This window comes from Camellia sinensis, chromosome 11 (genome assembly GCF_055761805.1).
Source record: "Camellia sinensis isolate YWXY chromosome 11, ASM5576180v1, whole genome shotgun sequence".
NCBI lineage: Eukaryota > Viridiplantae > Streptophyta > Magnoliopsida > Ericales > Theaceae > Camellia > Camellia sinensis.
In genome coordinates this window covers 10,575,664-10,595,059 of record NC_138971.1, presented here as the reverse complement: position 1 = coordinate 10,595,059, position 19,396 = coordinate 10,575,664, and the positions used below count along the sequence as shown (strand labels likewise).

Sequence of the window (19,396 nt, the reverse complement as noted above, 5' to 3'; positions counted from 1 at the left end):
TAGAGAGAAAATAGAATCTTTGACTTTTTGGTATGAGTTGTTGGCTTTTTGGCTAATTTAGTAACTTTTTGGCTAATTGGCTAAAATAGTCTCTTGCCAAACGAGGCCTTAGTAACTTTTTGACTTTTTGACTAAAAAAGATGGTTCCCAAATGAGGCCTTAGTACTTTCTTTTTAGTTATGACTCAAAAGTATGAAATTATAACATTTTGTTTTATAGCTATAGGGTGAATTTCTCTTTAATAAAATTATATTTAGGGTCCGTTTGGGAAGGGCTTTTCCGGATTTTTTTGGCTATTTTAGCCACAAAAGACAAAATAGGCTATTTTAGCCACAAAAAACAAAACATCACATCAAATCCATAATCACTACACTCTTCTCTCACAAAAAAGTCAAAAAGCCAAAAAATCAAAAAATCTTTCCCAAACCAAGCTTTTTAGCTCAGGCTAAAATAGTCAAAAAAGTCAAAAAGCCAAAAAATCAAAAAATCTTTCCCAAACCAAGCTTTTTAGCTCAGGCTAAAATAGTCAAAAAAGTTAAAAAGCCAAAAAGCCAACCCACTTCCCAAATGGAGACTTATAATGGTAGTTGATATTTTTTAGTTGATTTGGTAATTATAAAAGAAAAAAATAAAATAAATATGAATTAAATATAATATTTTATCTTATTAATTATTTTAAACCTCCGTTTGGGAAGTGGGTTGACTTTTTGACTTTTTAATTTTTTTTAACTATTTTAGCCTGGGCTAAAAAGCTTGATTTGGGAAAAGCTTTTTGGCTTTTTTGACTTTTTTTGTGAGAGAAAAGTGTAATGATTATGGGTTGGATGTGATGTTTTATTTTTTGTAGCTAAAATAGCCTATTTTGTCTTTTGTGACTAAAATAACTAAAAAAACTGAAAAAACTCTTCCCAAACAGACCCTAAATTACTTTATCATTATGGACTATTTTAACCAAATAATCTCTAAGCCAAAAAAGACTAATTTATTCCGAATTTTTTTAAGATAAATTTTGAATTCACACGTTACTGTGTTGTATTATTATTATGAATAAAGCTTGGGACCCCCAGTGGGGGTGCTGGGGGTCCATTGTGATTGGTTGAAAAAACTGTTTTTTTTTTTTTTTTTTTTTTTCTTTGTGTTTGGCCATTGGCAGCCCCCCATGTGGCACTGGGGTGCTGGGGGTGCCAAAATGGTGGGGGTCTGTAGCATTTCCGTATTATTATTAGTACAGTTGCCAATTGTACTGTAAATGTGTCTACTACTCTGCTCTCTTGACACGTACGTACTTGTAGTTTTTTTTTTTTCTGGATAGACACGTACTTGTAGACCTTAATTTAACAGAGATTAATTACTCGGTAAATTACATTCCCCTTTTTTTAAAAAAAAAAAATACACTTTAGCTAGGGCAAATTATAAATAAACTTCTTAATATTTGTTTAAAATAAAAAAATTACTCTTGTAATTTAAAAATTGCAAATACCTTATTATCATATTTTTTATTTAATAGAATTAATTAAAAACATAAAATTTTTAACTACTCTTCTATATAATAATAAAATTACATGAAATAAATTTTTAATATTATTTAAAACTATAATTAACTTAATGATTTATTAATAAAAGATACAATTTATTATGAAATTAAAAATTTCAAGGGGCATGATGTAATTTTCAGAACAGTAAACAATTCGTATTTTAATCAAATTTCATGGGATATGTTTGTAATTTACCTCTTTATCTAATGATTTTTATATAATTACATAATTATACTTTTTTTAAAATAAAATTAGAGTAATTAAAATTAATGTAAATGATTGGTAGATGTTAGAATACATATACATTTGAATAAAAAAAATGACTATCATTTTTTTTAGTCATAAAATTAACAAATTATTACTAAAAATAATTTGATTATTTATAAATTAAAATTAAGAGAAATCCATATGATTATATTAAAAATATGAGATTAGTTGTATTTTTATTTTTTAAATCTAAAAATAAATAAATGTAAGGGACCTTTACTAGTTTACAGCCAATCAGATCTACCTTCAGCATTTAATTCGCTCAACCTATTTCCTAGAAAAGCTTCAAAAATGTGTCTTTTTTGACCGGCTTTCTCTCTCATAAATTATTACATTATACATTCATACATTCTGCATATGTAAGTGAATGTCATTGATTGACAGTTTTGAATGAGCCATTCCACCACCTGCTGAATTTATTTTATCCTTCGTTTGTGTTTTTTTAATTTTTTTAATTAGTATTTTAATTTGAAATTAAAAACTCACGCTTAGAATAGAATTTTTTATTTTTTTTTAATTTTTATGAGAGAAAAAATAAAATATTTATAGTTTAAATATGATATTTTGACACTGTTTGATAGAACTTCTCTTAAGCTAAAAGTCGATAATCAAAAAGTAAAAACTAAAAGCACTCATTCCCTAACTTTCAAATAATCAACTTTTTAAATTTATTTAGCCTCCGTTTGGGAGGTGGGTTACTTTTTGACTTTTTGGCTATTTTAGCCTGGGCTTAAAAGCTTAGTTTGGGAAGGACTTTTTGACTTTTTGGCTTTTTTGAGTTTTTTTGTGAGAGAAGAATGTAATGATTATGGGTTGGATGTGATGTTTTGTTTGTTATGGCTAAAATAGCCTATTTTGTCTTTTGTGGCTAAAATAGCCAAAAAAGCCCAAGAACCAACTTGCCAAACAGAGGCTTAAGTTATTTCTGTCTAGTAAGTTATAAGCAGAACTTGTACCAAATAGTCTGACACAAATTTTTAAATTAAAATAGGTTATAATCACCTCAAAAAAGCTGTACCAAACAACCCTTTTGTCTTATTAACTTTTTAACCTATTTTATCTTTTTATAATTATTTTAACCCAAAAACTATATGCTAAGGGAAACCTTAGTTTGTTGTTTCAATTTTATAGGGCGATGTTATTACTATTATGGTTTACTTTTTCTATTATATTTTAAACATAATTATTTTAATTTTTAAATATTTTAGTAAGTTAAAATAGTTATGTTTGAAAAGAAGGTTAGATTTTTTTTTTTTTTTTTTTTTTAGTTAGATATAATATTTGTAAGAGAAACAATAAAATAATTATGGATATGATGTAATATTTTATCTTATTAACTATTTTAATTTATTTTGTCTGGTAATGTTATTTTAACCCAAAAAGTCTCTTCCCAAACATTCTTTATATATAACTTTTTTGACCAACTGTGATCCAAGTGTGCTCTTTTTTTTTTTATGAAAGGATGAGGGTCTTAAAGAAATTAGATAGAGGTAAATAGCAACACTCTTTTATTTATCACTTAATTTTTTTTTGTCCATATGAACACGGTTAATGCCATGGTAAATTTTTATAGTGCCACGGAAATTTACTCCATTTTACATTTCCCCTTCCCCCCTCCCCCTTCTCTGCTATCTTATTTAGTATGGAAAACTCAATGTGTCTTTTTTCTATTACTACAATGGGAAATAAAATAATTATGGATATAATGTGATATTTTATCTTATTAACTATTTTAATTTATTTGTTTTATAGTGTTATTTTAACCCAAAAAATCTCTTCCCAAACACCCTTTATATATAACTTTTTTGACCAATTGTGACCCAAGTGTGCTCTTTTTTTTATGAAAGGGTGAGAGTCTTAAAGAAATTAGATAGAGGCAAATAGCAGCACTCTTTTATTTATCACTTAATTTTTTTTGTACATATGAACACGGTTAATGCGATAGTAAATTTTTATAGTGCCACGGAAATTCACTCCCCCTCCCCCTTCCCCCTTTTCTCTTCACTTCTCTTCTATCTTATTTGCTATGGAAAACTCAATGTATGTTTTTCTATTACTACAATGGGTTGTTCAATCAGCATTATCTCTCCATTTCTTTATTTTCTTCCACAATCCTTTCTCTTTCATCTCCAACCATACCCTCTAGCAGATTATCAACACATCTATAGTTATATTCTTCTTCACCTTGAAAGGATTATGGTCTTTCAGTCATATGATTTACACCTTTATTTTTTTGAGCTTTAATCCAAACTTGACAATTGCTGGAGGTCTTTGGTGGCCAAGTCATCAATGATTATTGAGACTAGCTTCTTGCGAAATAGAGAGAAGGCATGTGATAGTTTGGAATGACAGGGAGGTAAAGCCACTAAAAAATATGAGCATATAAGAGAAAAGGATGTAAAATTATCAAATTAAACAAGGTTGCACCACACCATAAAAATAGTACATGGCATCTTTTTTATATAAAGATTATTTACATAAAAATAAATAAATAAATTTGATAGTCATTTTTTTTTATTAATAAAATCATGGGACGAAAATATAATTTTAATTAATTTATTATAAAATTCATCAAAATTATTTGAGTTCAAATATTAAGAAGCCCTAAAAGATTTTGAATAACCCAAGATATGGATTAGTTTAATTTTTAAAATTCTTGTGTTTCAGCAGCAATTAAAAATTGAGTAAAGTATTTTAGTAATACAAATCATTGCAAAGGAAAAAAAAAAAAAGAGGGGTAAAAAATAAAGTATTTTAAAGAGGAGTAAAGTATTTTAGTAATACAAATCATTGCAAACACAAAAAAGAGGGGTAAAAAATAAAGTTAGGAGTATTTTTTTTTGGGGGGGTGGTTTCTGTGCAGGGTTCACGTGAAGTACAAGTTGTGTTGTCCGTGAGGGTTCGAGAAACGATGACCCTCCAGTCAGGGCTGGTTTTTATTAATGATGAAAATCATAAATACCCCCATAATTTTATAGATCCAGAGACTCGTCAAGTTTGGTTTATGGGTCTATTTTTGAGTTTTGTTTTGATAGTTTAAATTATTTAATGTGTAAAATTTATTGGATATTATATCTTTGTATGATTGGATATTGATAACTATTTAATCAGATCAAAATTTTGTCAACAGTTTATTTTTTTACTGTTCATTTTTTTAATACAAATCTAATCCGATCAAATAGTTATCGATATCTGATCAACGTAATTTTTTACAAAAATATAATATTCAACGAGTTCTACATATTAAATGATTCAAATTATCGAAATGGGGCCCAAATATAGACCTATGGGCCAGACTAGCGGGTTCCAATTTTGATTTCAACATGAGACAAGCTAGATCCAATTTTATAAATAAATAACAGTGTTATATTTGTATAATTTCTTTTTGATAAATTATAAATATACCCTCTGAGATTTACTTAAAGTACAGATTGTCTCTGTAATTTGAAAAATTACAAATACTCCCTTATTAGAATTTTTTATTTAACAGAATTAATTAAAAAAATAAAATTCATAATTACTCTTCTATACAATAATAAAATTATCCAAATTATTAATTGAAACATATTTTTAACATCATTAAAAATTGTTAATTGACTCGATAGTTTATTAACAAAATGGACGATTTGTTATGAAATTAAAAACCTTAGGGATGAAATGTAATTTTCAAAATTACAGTAACAATTTATATGTTAATCAAATCTCCGAGATGTATTTATAATTTACCTAATTCTTTTCATAAATTTTTAGGATGATGTGATAGGATTTGCTAAAAGATTTTGAGAAATAAAGAAGTGTGTAAGAGTTTGGATCATTAATTTATTTATTTTTTACCACGTCATTCAGGGGTTGTGAAAAAAAAAAAAATTGTATAGATAAAATATTCTTCTTTTACAAAAATACAAAATTTTGTCTCAAAATAGAATTATGATTTGAAAATAGAGTTGTACTTTGAGTTTGTGAGTTTTGGAGTTATAATATAAAAAAAGAAAATTTATTTAGTTATGAGTTTTGAGTTGAGTTTTGAATTTTTTATATGACATATAAAATAAGAAAAGTTATTTAATTATGAGTTTTGAAAAAAAATTTCAAAACTTAATTAAAAATCTTATAACTCATAACCAAACACACAACTCAAAATTCTATTAAAAACTCTATTCAAACTCATAACTAAACCCTTTTTAAAATTCAATTCAAAAAACTAATTTGTTATTTTGGTCTAAAAAAATAATTTTTATATTTTAAAAATATAAAAAACGAATAGAATTTTTTTTTCCAAATAAAATATGGCAATTGGCAATTACAAAAAAAAAAATTGTACTGCTCCTATCAACCGGCCAATCGACTAGGAAGATGTCCAGGCGAACGATCGAATAGATCAAAAATTCAAAAATTGTGTAATATAACAAACATGTTTTCAAAATGTATTTTGAAATTGATTTGGAATTATGATTTGAAAACTTGAACCAAACATTGCATTAGAACATAAATGTGGAATTAGTTTTAGAAAGCTGCTTCAAACACATATATTTTACCTTTTGAGATTTTTAATTACATAACAAACTACTTCTTTCTTAACAAAATGTAAAACATAAATAACAAAATTTTAAAAATATATATATATTAACCTTTATAAAGTTAAACACTTCATGGTTTTTGTTTTTTCTTTTTTTCCCATCATCTCACATTCTCTATTTCCTATTATCTTTCAACTAGTAGTACACTTTTATCTGACTATCCATTCTCTCTCGGTCTCCATCAACACCATTGTCATTTGTGTGTTGTTAAAAAGAGTTGGAGAATATTGTGATGATATAGATAGCGAAATTCATTTAGGGCATGTTTATTTTTGGAGGTAGAATAAAAGAGATTTATAGTAAAGAAATTAATAGTGAAAAATTGTTAAATTATTTTTATATAAAATAATAAAATAAATAAATATAAAAAATTAAATATTAATATTTTAAAAAAAATTCTCAATATATAAAAAATAAAAAAATTTCTAATCTCCTCACTATTTTTCTAATACCATCTCTACCTCTTCCTTCCCAATCCCTCTTCCAAGGCCTTTACTAATACAAAGGGATTAGGAGTCCCCTCATCTTTAAAACAAACACCACATATAGTAGTCTCACTTCACTGTATCAATTTCAATCCCCTTCTTATAACCCCCAACAAACGGGGCCTTAGTGATAGGTGGATGATAATAATGATAGTATGATAATTTTATTCTGGTATTAGAAGGTATTTAGTTGATTTTATTTTTTTGTTGGATGGTCCTAGAAAAAATTATGACAATAGAATATTTGTATAGACCTTATGATAATATAATGATATTTTTCATCAAATACTATTAAAAAATGTTACTAATTGTTAATTTTCAATGACAATTTAAAAATTTTGTCAAAAAAATGTTACTAATTATAAGTTTTAGCGACCATTTAAAAAAATTATCAAAAAAATATATTTTTAGTGATGATTTTATTAGGATTAACTTTCAATAAGAATTAAATCTAACTAATAGGACCTATTAGTAATTTAACGAAGAAATTTTTTTTTTTTTTGGACAAACCTCATAGGGTGAATTTGTAGTTTACCTTATTATTAAAGTCAAATTGTTTTTAAAATTTATTTCTTACATGAAGTTATTGTTTTAAACTGTGTTCTAATTTTAAGATGATTTTCAAAAAGTTTTCACAATGAATTTAATTAAAACTTAAAAATTTTCGTAATAAATGGAAATTGAAGTCAATCGAAAATTTATGAACAAAACACCATTTTATAAAACAAAATAGATTTTTTTTTTTTTTTTTGTTTTGAGAAAATGAATTCTCACCGGTTCCGCATTCACTAACACGTCTTATCATCTCAGTGACACAAATAGTTGATGTTGTAGGATTTAGATGATTTTTGTAAAAAAAAATTAACTATTAACTATAAAAGATTATATGATTAAATTATATAAAACATACTTGATTTTTTTTTTTTTTTGAACGGATATAAAACATACTAGATTGTTAGGCTTTTTTAAAAGATTACTAATGTACAAATAGGAAAAATATATAAAATAATGTGGTTGCATTGAGATTTATTATTTTAAAATAAAATGCCAATTTAAATGATATCTCACATTATTTTAGTAAAAAAATAAATTTTTTTTTTTTTGTAGGAATATAACATTTTTTCCCATTAAGAACAAATATGATCCAATTATGTTAATTTTAATGTCAAATTATTATTATTATTATTATTTCTTCTCAATGAGTTCTACAAAATATATATTTTAAGTTCGTTTGAGAAGTGGGTTGACTTTTTAACTTTTTGATTTTTTTGACTATTTTAGCCTAAGGCTAAAAAGTTTGGTTTGGGAAGAGCTTGGTTTTTTGGTTTTATTATAGGTTGGATGTAATATTTTGCCTTATTAAATTAAAAAATTTATTTTATTTTTAGTGATTAAAATAACTAAAAAAGCCCCAACTTGTGCTTTGCAAACGAAGCCATATAAGTAAGACTTCATTTGGGACGTCTTATAAGTCCACTTTGGGTTTAGAAAAAGGTAGAATTTATTTTAGGTTGAAATTTCAATATGAAAGAAATTTGAAAAAATATTCAAATCATTTGCCATACTCATTTTTCACTAAGAGCATCTCCAACCCACCTTCTATAACTTCATATTTAAAAGATTTGTTCCTTGAACACATTCTCTAAATTCATCTCTATTTAGAAGGAGGATGAAAAATAGAGAATTCCCTCTAAAATACTATTCATTGTATATTTTTTATTATATTACAAATAACTTTTAATATATAAATTTAATTTTTATAAAATTGGCATCATTAAAAATGGTGAAATCATACATTTAAAATGAGTATAATATTAAATATATTTTATAAAAAATGTCAAAATTAAATATTTGTTAATGAACAAAAATTATTTACTTTTTGATGAAAATATTTTTGAGAGAAATTTTTAGAGAAGAAAATGATGATTCAGGGTTGGAGTTTGAGTGAATGGTGAAATAGTCTATATTCACTTTTTGAATTAAAAAAAAAAAAATTCATCCTCTAATTAAGAGAGTTGGATTGGAGATCAACATACTTTAAAAAAATCATCAAAAATGTTAAAAATTAAAAAAGAAAATCTCAAACTGATTAATTTTTTAAAAGGCAACTTATAAATTTATTTTAAATTAAAATTTGGCTTATAAGTTGGAGTTTGCTTATTTGATTTTTTTTTTTTTTGGTCTTTAGTGATTTTTTTTTTAAAAAAAAATTTGAAAGTTTTAGATTTCTTGATTTAACTCAATGAGAACGAATTGAAAAATTTTAAAAATTTAAAAACATTCCAAAAAAAAGAAGACAAAAATAAAGTCAAAATTTTTTTTTATAGAATTTTTAAAAATATTTTTATTTTTAAATTGTTTTATACAAGATGGATTGGGGAAAAAAAATTTGACATAATTTTTTTTTTAAAAATCACTAAAAATAATTAAAATTAAAAAAAAATATTTGTTTTGGTATTCCCAAACACTTCCCTGTGGCGTAAATTCGAAATCCACCCATCAAAGCCCAACAGAACCTCAACGTAAAGTTAAGGGTTCCTTTATGATGGTGGTTGATTTTTTTGTTTTTTTAAGTTTATTTTATTATTTTGTGGTTAAAATAATCTTTTACCACAAAACTTGCTATGCCAAATGATTTAGGTCTTGTTTGAGAATATAATTTTTAATAAATTTTTTGATTAAAATATAAGATAAAAATTATAATATATTTAAAAATTAAATTTTAATTTTTACGGAAAAAAATGTGAAAAAACAAAGATGAATGAAAAGATACTTGCATGCACCAACAACATGAGAGAATCTTATTTGAGATTTCATGTCATATATTGGCCTGTTTGGCAAGATGGGCTTTAGTTTTTATGGGTTAAAATTAAAAAAAAACAGAAATAAAAATAAAAATAAAAATAAAATAAATTAAAATAATTAATATAATAATATGCCACATTAAATTTATAATCGTTTTATTTTTTCACTCACAAATATCACATTTAACTATAAAAAAATTCAATCATCTTTTAAAACACAAAAATTTTAACTCATTAAAATAATTAAAAATTAAAATAATTTACTAAAATACCCATCTTCCCATAGGAGTCATTAAAAAATGAGAGTGCGGTACTTGCTACACCATTTTTTTTTTTTTGGGCAAATTACGTATATCCCATCAAGATTTGGTTAAATTACAAATATCTCTGAGATTTGAAAAATTACAAATTTCTTCCTGAATGCTATATTTGTATAACAAATTATGGGGTAATTTGTTATGAAATATAAATCTCATGTGGCAAATTGTTATGAAAATACAAATCTCAAGGGGCGAGTTGTAATTTCCAAAAGAAAAATGTTTGGTGGCCACAAATTCTGTGGCTCAAATGGTCCGAAAATGTCAAAACGATGTCGGTTTGAGATTTTTAGAGTTATTTTGTACCCAAAATGACGTCATTTTGGTATTTTCGGCCCAGTTGAGCCATAAAATTTATGCCCACCAATCATTGCCCTTTCCAAAACCTCAGAAGAATATTTGTAATTTAGTTAAACCTCGAGGGAGGGAGGTATTTATAATTTACCCTTTTTTTTTCAATCATCAAGCTCTCTATGTGTTGTTTATCACTTCAATTCAATTCTATCATATGGTTTTTTAATTCCATCTTATATATATGCGTTTTGAAATTCCATCTGGGGTGATCTGTGAAAACTACAGTGACTTTCACTAGCTGATGAACTTCCCATAATTGTATGTTATTGACTCATCCCTTTCTCTCAAATTTGCTTTATAGTCAAAACTTAAGTTCTTGATAATGACCCTATAATGGCCCCTTTTCCCTTTGGCTTTTCTCAACCCATATAATACTCATTTCACTGTTATGCATCCATTGATGAGAAAGTTTTGTTAGATCTGGAGATTTTGGATTTAGATAGCGATTTGAGCAAAAGGGTACGTCAAAAAGTGGAAGATCAAAATGTCTCTGTTTATGGAACCAAACTGGGTTTCATTCAATCCATCATTGAATTGATAGAGAAGATTGATATTCATGGACTACAACCCTCATTCTCTCTCCTTGTCCTTGTGTGTTCTTCTTCTTGTTCTTGTTTCTGGTGTGAGATCAGGGGATTTTGAATCGCTTTTGAGTTTGAGATCTTCGATTGATCCTTCGAACTCGTTGCAATGGCCAGGAAGCGATGTGTGTAGCTGGGAAGGAATTAAAGAGTGTATGAATGGAAGAGTCACGAAGCTTGTGCTTGAACACTTGAATTTGAGTGGTATATTGGATGAGAAATCTCTGAATCGATTAGATCAGATTCGAGTTCTGAGCTTCAAAGGAAACTCCATTAATGGTCAAATTCCAGACCTCTCTGGTTTACACAACCTCAAATCACTCTTCCTCAACGACAACAACTTCTCCGGCGACTTTCCGGCCTCCGTAACCCTCCTCCACCGCCTCAAAACCATCGTACTCTCCGGAAACCTAATCTCCGGCGATATTCCATTCTCTCTCCTCAATCTGCGCCGACTCTACGTTCTCTACTTGGAAAACAACTTGTTCTCCGGCCAAATCCCTCCTTTCAACCAGTCCAGCCTCCGATTCTTCAATGTCTCCAACAACAACCTCTCCGGCGAAATCCCGATCACTCCGGCACTCATTCGCTTCAACATCTCATCATTCTCCGGCAACAACATCAATCTCTGCGGCGAACAAATCCACATTTCATGTAATAACAGCAGCCATGGATTATTAGCTCCGGGTCCATCGACGAGTCCGGCGCCGCCGCGGTCGAACCACCACCGCCGGAGGAAAAAGATAATAGCGATAATAGCGGCGAGTGTGAGTGGATTATTTATTGTATTATTAGTCCTCTGTTCAGTATTTTTCTGTTTGGTTTCTAGGAAAAGGACAGAAAACAGGGGAGAAAACAGAGGCGGTAAAATCGCTGTTGTTGGCGACGGCGGCGGCGGAGAAGTGGCAGTGGTGGAAGGGGAAGGGAGTGGCGGCGGTGGCGGTGATAGAAAACAAGGGTTTTCGTGGGAGGGAGAGGGGTTGGGGAGCTTGGTGTTTTGCGGAGGAGGAGGGGAGGAGGAGATGAGTTATAGCTTGGAGGATCTGCTGAAGGCGTCGGCGGAGACGCTGGGGAGAGGGACGATGGGGAGTACTTACAAGGCGGTGATGGAGACTGGGTTTATTGTGACGGTGAAGAGGTTGAAGGATGCTAGGTATCCCAGACCGGAGGAGCTGCGGCGGCACATGGAGGTGCTGGGGCGGCTCCGCCACCCCAATATTGTTCCGATTAGGGCTTATTTTCAGGCTAAGGAGGAACGCCTTCTTGTCTATGATTACTTCCCCAATGGCAGCCTCTTCTCTCTCATCCATGGTATGATATGATGCTTTCATTGCTGTCTCTCTCTCTCTGAATTTTTGTTATTTTTTTTATTATTATTTTTATTTTAAGTGGTGATAATATTGATTTGTTTGAGTAATTTGGAAATTAATCAGTTAGGATTATTGGGTTAAAAAAAAATTAAAAGACAATTTTTTTCTTTGTTTCTTTATTTAGGCCAAGTTTGGCATGAGACAAAAAAGACAAAAAAGTTAAAAAGTCACTATTCTATTTAAGTCACATCATCTTATTTAAGTCACATTACCTCTCTAACACATCACTTCAAATCCAACCCAAACCCAACCCATATTTCATAAAAAGTCAAAAAGTACACTTATTTAGTCTTTCCAAACTAGGCCTTAATATACCGGCCAAAAAGAAACATGCAGTGTTTATTTATTTATTTTTAAATACATACTTGAACAATGTGTGGTTGTCTTCAACCGAGAACTTGTGGGTGTATTTAGGGTAAATTACACTGATATCTCGTGAGATTTAGAAAAAGTGAAGTAAGTCTCATTATTTTAACATAATTATATTAAGTTATTTTGAGATTTTAATTTAGGATTTAATTTTTTTTAAATTGTCATCTCAATTTGAGATGGCGTTTGGATTTGGTTGGCTCATTTTTGAACTAATTTTGGTGATTCAAATCGTTCACATTTTAAGACTAGTTGGGTATAATATTTATATAAAAAATCAAAATGATTGGATATTGATAGTTATATGTTTAAATCATATTTGTTTTTAAAAAATAGACGATAAATATAATTTCAAGAATAATTATTTATTTTTTTATAACAATACAAATTTGATTCAAATATATAATTATTAATATTTAATTGTCTTGATTTTTTATATGAATATTTTACTTAACGAGCTTAAAGTGAACGGTTCGAATTATTAAAGTCGTTGACGAAATAGGCCCTACCAAGTCTAAATATTTTCTCAAGTTGAGATGACCAACATGAGAGAAGTCTAACCGTTTAATTTATATAACACTTAGTTCATTTTTATCAATAATTTGTTAGTTATATGGATAACAAAATGATATTGTCATATCTTTTATACAAAAATGTATATTTTAGGTTGTTTATTTTGTATTTTCGCACTATTTGAATTAGTTTTGATTCATTTAACCTTACTAAAAGAGAGATTAGTGTAATTTACCTGGATTTATTTCATTTCAATGCATACATGAACAATGTGTGACTGGTTTAATTTGAACTGATGACCTATGAAAGACGGTGCCTCAAACTTATGGGTGTATTTATTATTGATCACATATATTAGGTGTATATGAAGAGGGCGCCTCACGCAATTATGCACTTGCACAATTTTCTTACGTAGGTTGTCTTTGATTTTGTGATAGAGATATGTACATTTAGAATTTTTCATATTTGGTGCATGCAAAGCATTCGAAATCTGTTGGGAGATGTTAGAGCTGCACTAAAAGTCCAAGGGGCTGCAATGAACCTACAAGGGTAGTGGAGAGAATAATCTTTGAAATAGATATTTTTTTATTCAACAAAGATTTTAATACATTAGCTCCACAACTAACTATATAGACCTAATTCTAGAATACAATTGGTACATTGTATTGTATGTTTACCTAGAGGACATGTAGTCTAAGAAGTAGTAAGACTTATTGACTAATGTTATTTTAGCACATAGTATAAATAAATTTAATGATCATACCTTTTTGCCACATTTTAATATATAGTTAATGTGTCACTTTACGTGTAGATAAAATGTGATAAAAGAACACCATATTCCTTCACTTATTCCAATCGTACTCTAGCTGTACTAAAATTATGTTTGGGAATTGGTTAAAGATTCATTCTCATTCTCTCTACTTTTTTACACGTCTTTCGTAAAAAGTAAAAAACCACTTCTCAAACGAATCCTAAATAGCTTGTGGCTAAAACGGCTGATGATATCATAGCTTATATATTCTACGATCTATGGAATGGCTTTCATCACCTCATAATTTGCCATATCTTGCTGCGACTTTGTTCAGTTTATTGCTTGTGTCTCCTGGCCTTATCATCTCACATGTCGGCCCCTCATTGGCTGTTACTTGATGAAACATTTTGATTATATGTATGCTCAATAGGTCAGTTGTGTGCTTTTGTGATGAACCTTTGTGTTCAGGTTCTAGGTAAAGTTGCAACATTGCGTCTTCAAATATAACTAAAGTAGTAAGTTTCGAAAGTAAAACTTGTAAGCTACATAGTTCTCCTTCTTGGATCAATTATTCATAAAGAAGGAGAAATTGAGTATGTTGCCTATAGAATTAGAGCGGATTGATCAAATGGGGAAATCCAGGTGATCATAGGATTTGTAAAAATTAAATCAGGAGAATTTTTTAATAGAACTGCAATAAGGCATGCTATAATGTATGGTACATAATGTTAGACGGTTAAGAAACAGTATGTTTAGAAAATAAGTTTAGTTTAAATAAAAATGCTAAGATGAATGAGAGTTATTACAAGATATGATAGAGAATAAATCTATTAGGGAAAAGTTAGTAGTGACACCAATTGAGGGAAAATAATTTGAGATGGAATGAGCATGTATGTGCATTGTAGGCCAATTAATGCAATTTCAAAGAGGAGTGATGCAATCCAAGTATAGGGTGGTAAAAAAAAATAGAGGAAGTGCAAAAAAAGCTTTGGTTGAAGTGATAAGGAAAACATGATTGCCTTGAAATGAATCCATATAACCGACCCATGTAATTGGGACAAAGGCTTGCTGAGTCGATCATGTGATTTATTTACCACCTTCCACCATTGGTTTTGTGTGTACTTCTCGGTCCATTCAGATTACTGATAATGTCACTAAACTCATATTGTTGTGAGTGACTACTTGTTTTTGGGATGCTAGTTCCTTGCTTGAATAGTTTGGATCACAACATGTCTACTTTATGGCAGCTTGTGTACTAATGTTTGCAAGGTTAACATCTTTAACATAGGTTCATGAAGTTGGCTTATCTACTCTCTTTAAATCTTTGTTATATTATGGGTGGGCAAAACATAACACACAAATTGTGCATTTAAGTACTTTGTCGGTATGCAAGGGATAATTTAATGTTTCAACGACTGGCGCGCGCACGCGCGCACACACACACACATCCTAACCAACAGAAGAAGTAAAGGAAAACAGAAAAGGAAGAACTTGCGAACACGGGATTATGGTCAACCTACTTGAGCTAAATACATTAGAGTTGTGATCTGCTTCTGAGCTAATATGATTGAAGGCTTCACTAATTGCAAAAGGACCAACCGAAATTTAGTTGCTGTTACTTTTTGTTTCATTATCTTACAATTTTGCAAACATTTCTATTAATACTCGTCCTAAATGTCCCTTGCTAATAGTTGATGTAAACACTCTTGTTGCTATAATGGAAAACCTCTCTACATATCTATTATTCTGCTAGCTGCAGAATATATATTGTTATCATATTAACAACAGAGATGGGTACCCGACAAATAAAAGGGGCAAGAGCTTCATTGTTGTTGTTGATTTTGGATTACCCCAGGTCTCACCAAAGGTGGGTCGGGGGTTTCCTCACTATCAAAAAACAAAAAAAAAAACAAGAAGAAGAGGGCTTGCTCAGCGTTACCACATCTATAAATCCCCTAGAGTCTGAAGATTAGTAGATTCTAGCATCTTCAGATACATCATCCAGATCTCTCTCTCTCTCTCTCTCTCTCTTACTTTTTATCTGCACTTTTGTGGGTTATCTTGATGAAACAAAGCCCCTGCAGCTTTCCATGGTTGTGGATCAGAGCTTCAGCTCTTCTCATTATGTCTAATGGCTGTATCTTCTTCACTTTCTCTTACTCTTTTTAACACGCATGCTGCTGCCTAAAAACCCCCATTAGTTCATTGATTAGGCCTTCAACTTCTAGTGATTCAAATAGGCATATGATAAAAACATTATCATGATTCTAGGCTCAAAATTTATGAACTTGAAAAAGTTCAGATACTCCTTTATTGTACTTCTTTTTGTAAGTTGATAATTAGGCTCAGATTGAAAACCACCAAAATGAATGGAAATCTGGAAGTGAGAAAGTGAATAGAAATGGAGCCTCTGGCAAGAAAGAAAATGGAACGAGAAAATGTAGAAGTTTGAGTTCTAAGCATTTTTGCACTTTATGTATTATACCCTTACTTTTCAAGTAGGTAGTCATATATTTTGATTATATGAATGATGAATAATTTGCCATCTGTATAATTTGCCTATTGGTGTTTGTTCTGTGCATTAACAGTTGATAGTTTATCCAGGATCAAGACCTTCAGGCGGTGGAAAGCCTCTTCACTGGACATCGTGCCTTAAAATAGCCGAGGACTTGGCTACCGGACTGCTTTACATTCACCAAAACCCCAGTCTAACCCATGGAAACCTGAAGTCCTCCAATGTACTATTAGGGTCAGACTTTGAGTCCTGCCTCACCGATTACGGTCTGACCGCATTTAAAAACCCAAATACACTCGAAGAATCAAGTGCTTCATCGCTCTTCTATCGAGCCCCTGAATGCCGTGACCCCCGAAAGCCACCCACCCAGCAAGCTGACGTCTACAGCTTTGGCGTGCTGCTTCTCGAACTCCTAACTGGAAAGACTCCTTTCCAAGACCTTGTTCAAGAACATGGTTCGGATATTGTCAGGTGGGTCCGGTCAGTCCGAGAAGAAGAGACCGAGTCTGGTGATGACCCGGCCTCCAGCAATGAGGCCTCGGAGGAGAAACTATGGGTACTTTTGAACATTGCAATGGCTTGTGTTTCACTTGCACCAGAGCACAGACCCGCGATGAGGGAGGTGTTGAGGATGATCAGAGCGACTCGAGCAGAAGCTCAAGTGTCGTCGAATAGCAGTGATCATTCTCCGGGAAGATGGTCGGATACTGTCCAGAGCTTACCACGGGAAGAACATTTGAGTATATGAATTCTTCATAAAGTTGGCATTTCAAATTTTTTTGCATATGATTTTTTCTTTGGATTTGAAATCTTGTTGTTCAACTAGGCATTGTAGAGTCTATTGGGGTAAATTAAGGTCTTCATTTTTTGTTAAATGCTTTGTTTTTGTGCCACTTTGAATTAGTGTGTGTGTGTTTTTTTTTCCTTTTATTTTGTTGAGTAATTACACATTTTTACCCTCTTAACTTTCAATCAAATTTTACTTTAGTTTCTCATTTTCTAATTGTTAACAATTAAGTTCTACAATTTTAACCCTTGTTTCAATGTAATTTTCTCACTCGTTATTAGAAAAAATTGACATAATGTAATACGTGATGACCACGTAAAACACATTTTTAGGACATTAAAAGATTAGATATCAAAGTGAAATTCAAGTGAAAATTGAAGGGTGAAAAGTATAATTTACCCATGTTGTAAGAAAATCAAATCAAATTTCTACATTTCTAATATCTTTCTTCCAAACAAGGGTAAATTACACAAAGGGACCTAAAGTATAGCTCCTATTTCATTTTGGTCCATAATATGTAATTTGTATCAGTTGCATATCTGAATTTATCACGGCAACCACACATCAGATATTGAAAAATATTTAAAACATTTTAACATTTTTATTTATGCAAAATACTATCAATTAAAAACCCAAAACACTATTAATATTCAACAATAGAAATTATGCCGTGTCAGATAATAGAAATGTTTTTTTTTTTTTTTTTAACCAACCCATGTCGGATGGGTATAATAGAAGTAATCGTTGGCTTGACAATTAATTTTTAGTAGTTTTTTCTTTAAATTTTTTTTTTTTATCAAAAAAGCTGATAGGTTTGATAAAGGTTTAAAATAAATTTTGTACTAGCAGAGGTGGATGAGGAAGTTAAATGCATACAGGTTGTGCAATTGTTGATTATATATGAATTGTTTTGTTTATATACAGGGTATATGTCGCACGGCCTAAATGTAGATTGTGGAGAAATTAATAATTAAAAAAAGGTGTTGGCTTCTGTCCAATCCTTAATTGGATTGGACTGTGTTGTTGGGTTCGTAGGGGGCCTACTACGGGTCCCGTTTTGATAATCTGAACCATTCAATGTGTAGAACTCGTCGAATACTATAAGCCTGTGAAAAATTACGTTAATCGGATATCGGTAGTTATGTGATCAAATCAGATTTTTGTCAACCGTTAATTTATTCACCGTCTATTTTTTTTTATAAAAACTGATTTGATCACATAGCTACCGATATCCGATTAACGTGATTTTTTACAGGCTTATAGTACTCGACGAGTTCTACACATTGAACGGTTCAGATTATCAAAACGGGACCCGTGGTGAGCCTCCACGGGCCCAATAAGGACTGGACAGAAGCCAAGCCCTTAAAAAAATATTAAGGCTTGGTTTGGAATGTTAGAAAATTTAAAAAGTTATCAAAAAGAAAAAAAGGCAAAAAATGTATTACTATTCACAAATTAAAAATATAAAAAAATTAATATATATAATATTTTAATACAAACCAACTTTACAGTACTGAATTGATGGGAAAGTACCGGAACAAAAAAAAATTACATATATATATTCACTAAGTTGGACGGTAATGTTGGGCCCGTGAGGGCCCACCACGAGTCCCGTTTTGATAATCCGAATTGTTCAATATGTAGAACTCGTCTAGTACTATATGCCTGTAAAAAATCACGTTGATCGGATATCGTTAACTAGATGATCAAATCAATTTTGTGTAAAAAATTGATGGTGTTATAGTTAACGGTTGACAAAAAAACTAATCCGATCTGATAGCTATAGATATCCGATCAACGTGATTTTTTACAAACATATAATACTCGACGAGTTCTACACATTGCACGGTTCCGATTAGCAAAATGGGACCCGTGGTGGGCTCCCACTGGCCAAAGAGCAGCGTCCAAATAGTTGCTCGAAAAAGAGGCAACTATTTCCTATTACGCCACTCTGCAAACCTTACTACCACCGTACCGTACAACCTATACTGTCAAAACTTTTCCTACACACTAATTCATACAATTTTTTAATACACATTTTTTTGTAAAAAGTCAATAAGTTAACCTAAACATCCATCTTTTTTTTCTCAACTTTTTAGTCCAAAAAAATAAAAAATACACTTATTTAGGACATTCCAAACAAATCTTAAATACAATTTTTGGCAACCAAA

The 19,396-nt window shown here is 30.3% G+C and overlaps 1 protein-coding gene across 1 annotated transcript; it reads left to right on the top strand.

The window, feature by feature from the left end:
* The first annotated feature begins 10,448 nt into the window (after positions 1–10,448).
* On the top strand, positions 10,449–17,433 carry LOC114296283 (inactive leucine-rich repeat receptor-like serine/threonine-protein kinase At1g60630). The gene is made up of 2 exons (XM_028240576.2): positions 10,449–12,231; positions 16,528–17,433. The coding sequence occupies exons 1-2, from the start codon at positions 10,896–10,898 to the stop codon at positions 17,184–17,186; spliced, it is 1,995 nt and encodes a 664-aa protein (XP_028096377.1). The 5' UTR covers positions 10,449–10,895; the 3' UTR covers positions 17,187–17,433.
* The last annotated feature ends 1,963 nt before the right edge of the window (positions 17,434–19,396 follow it).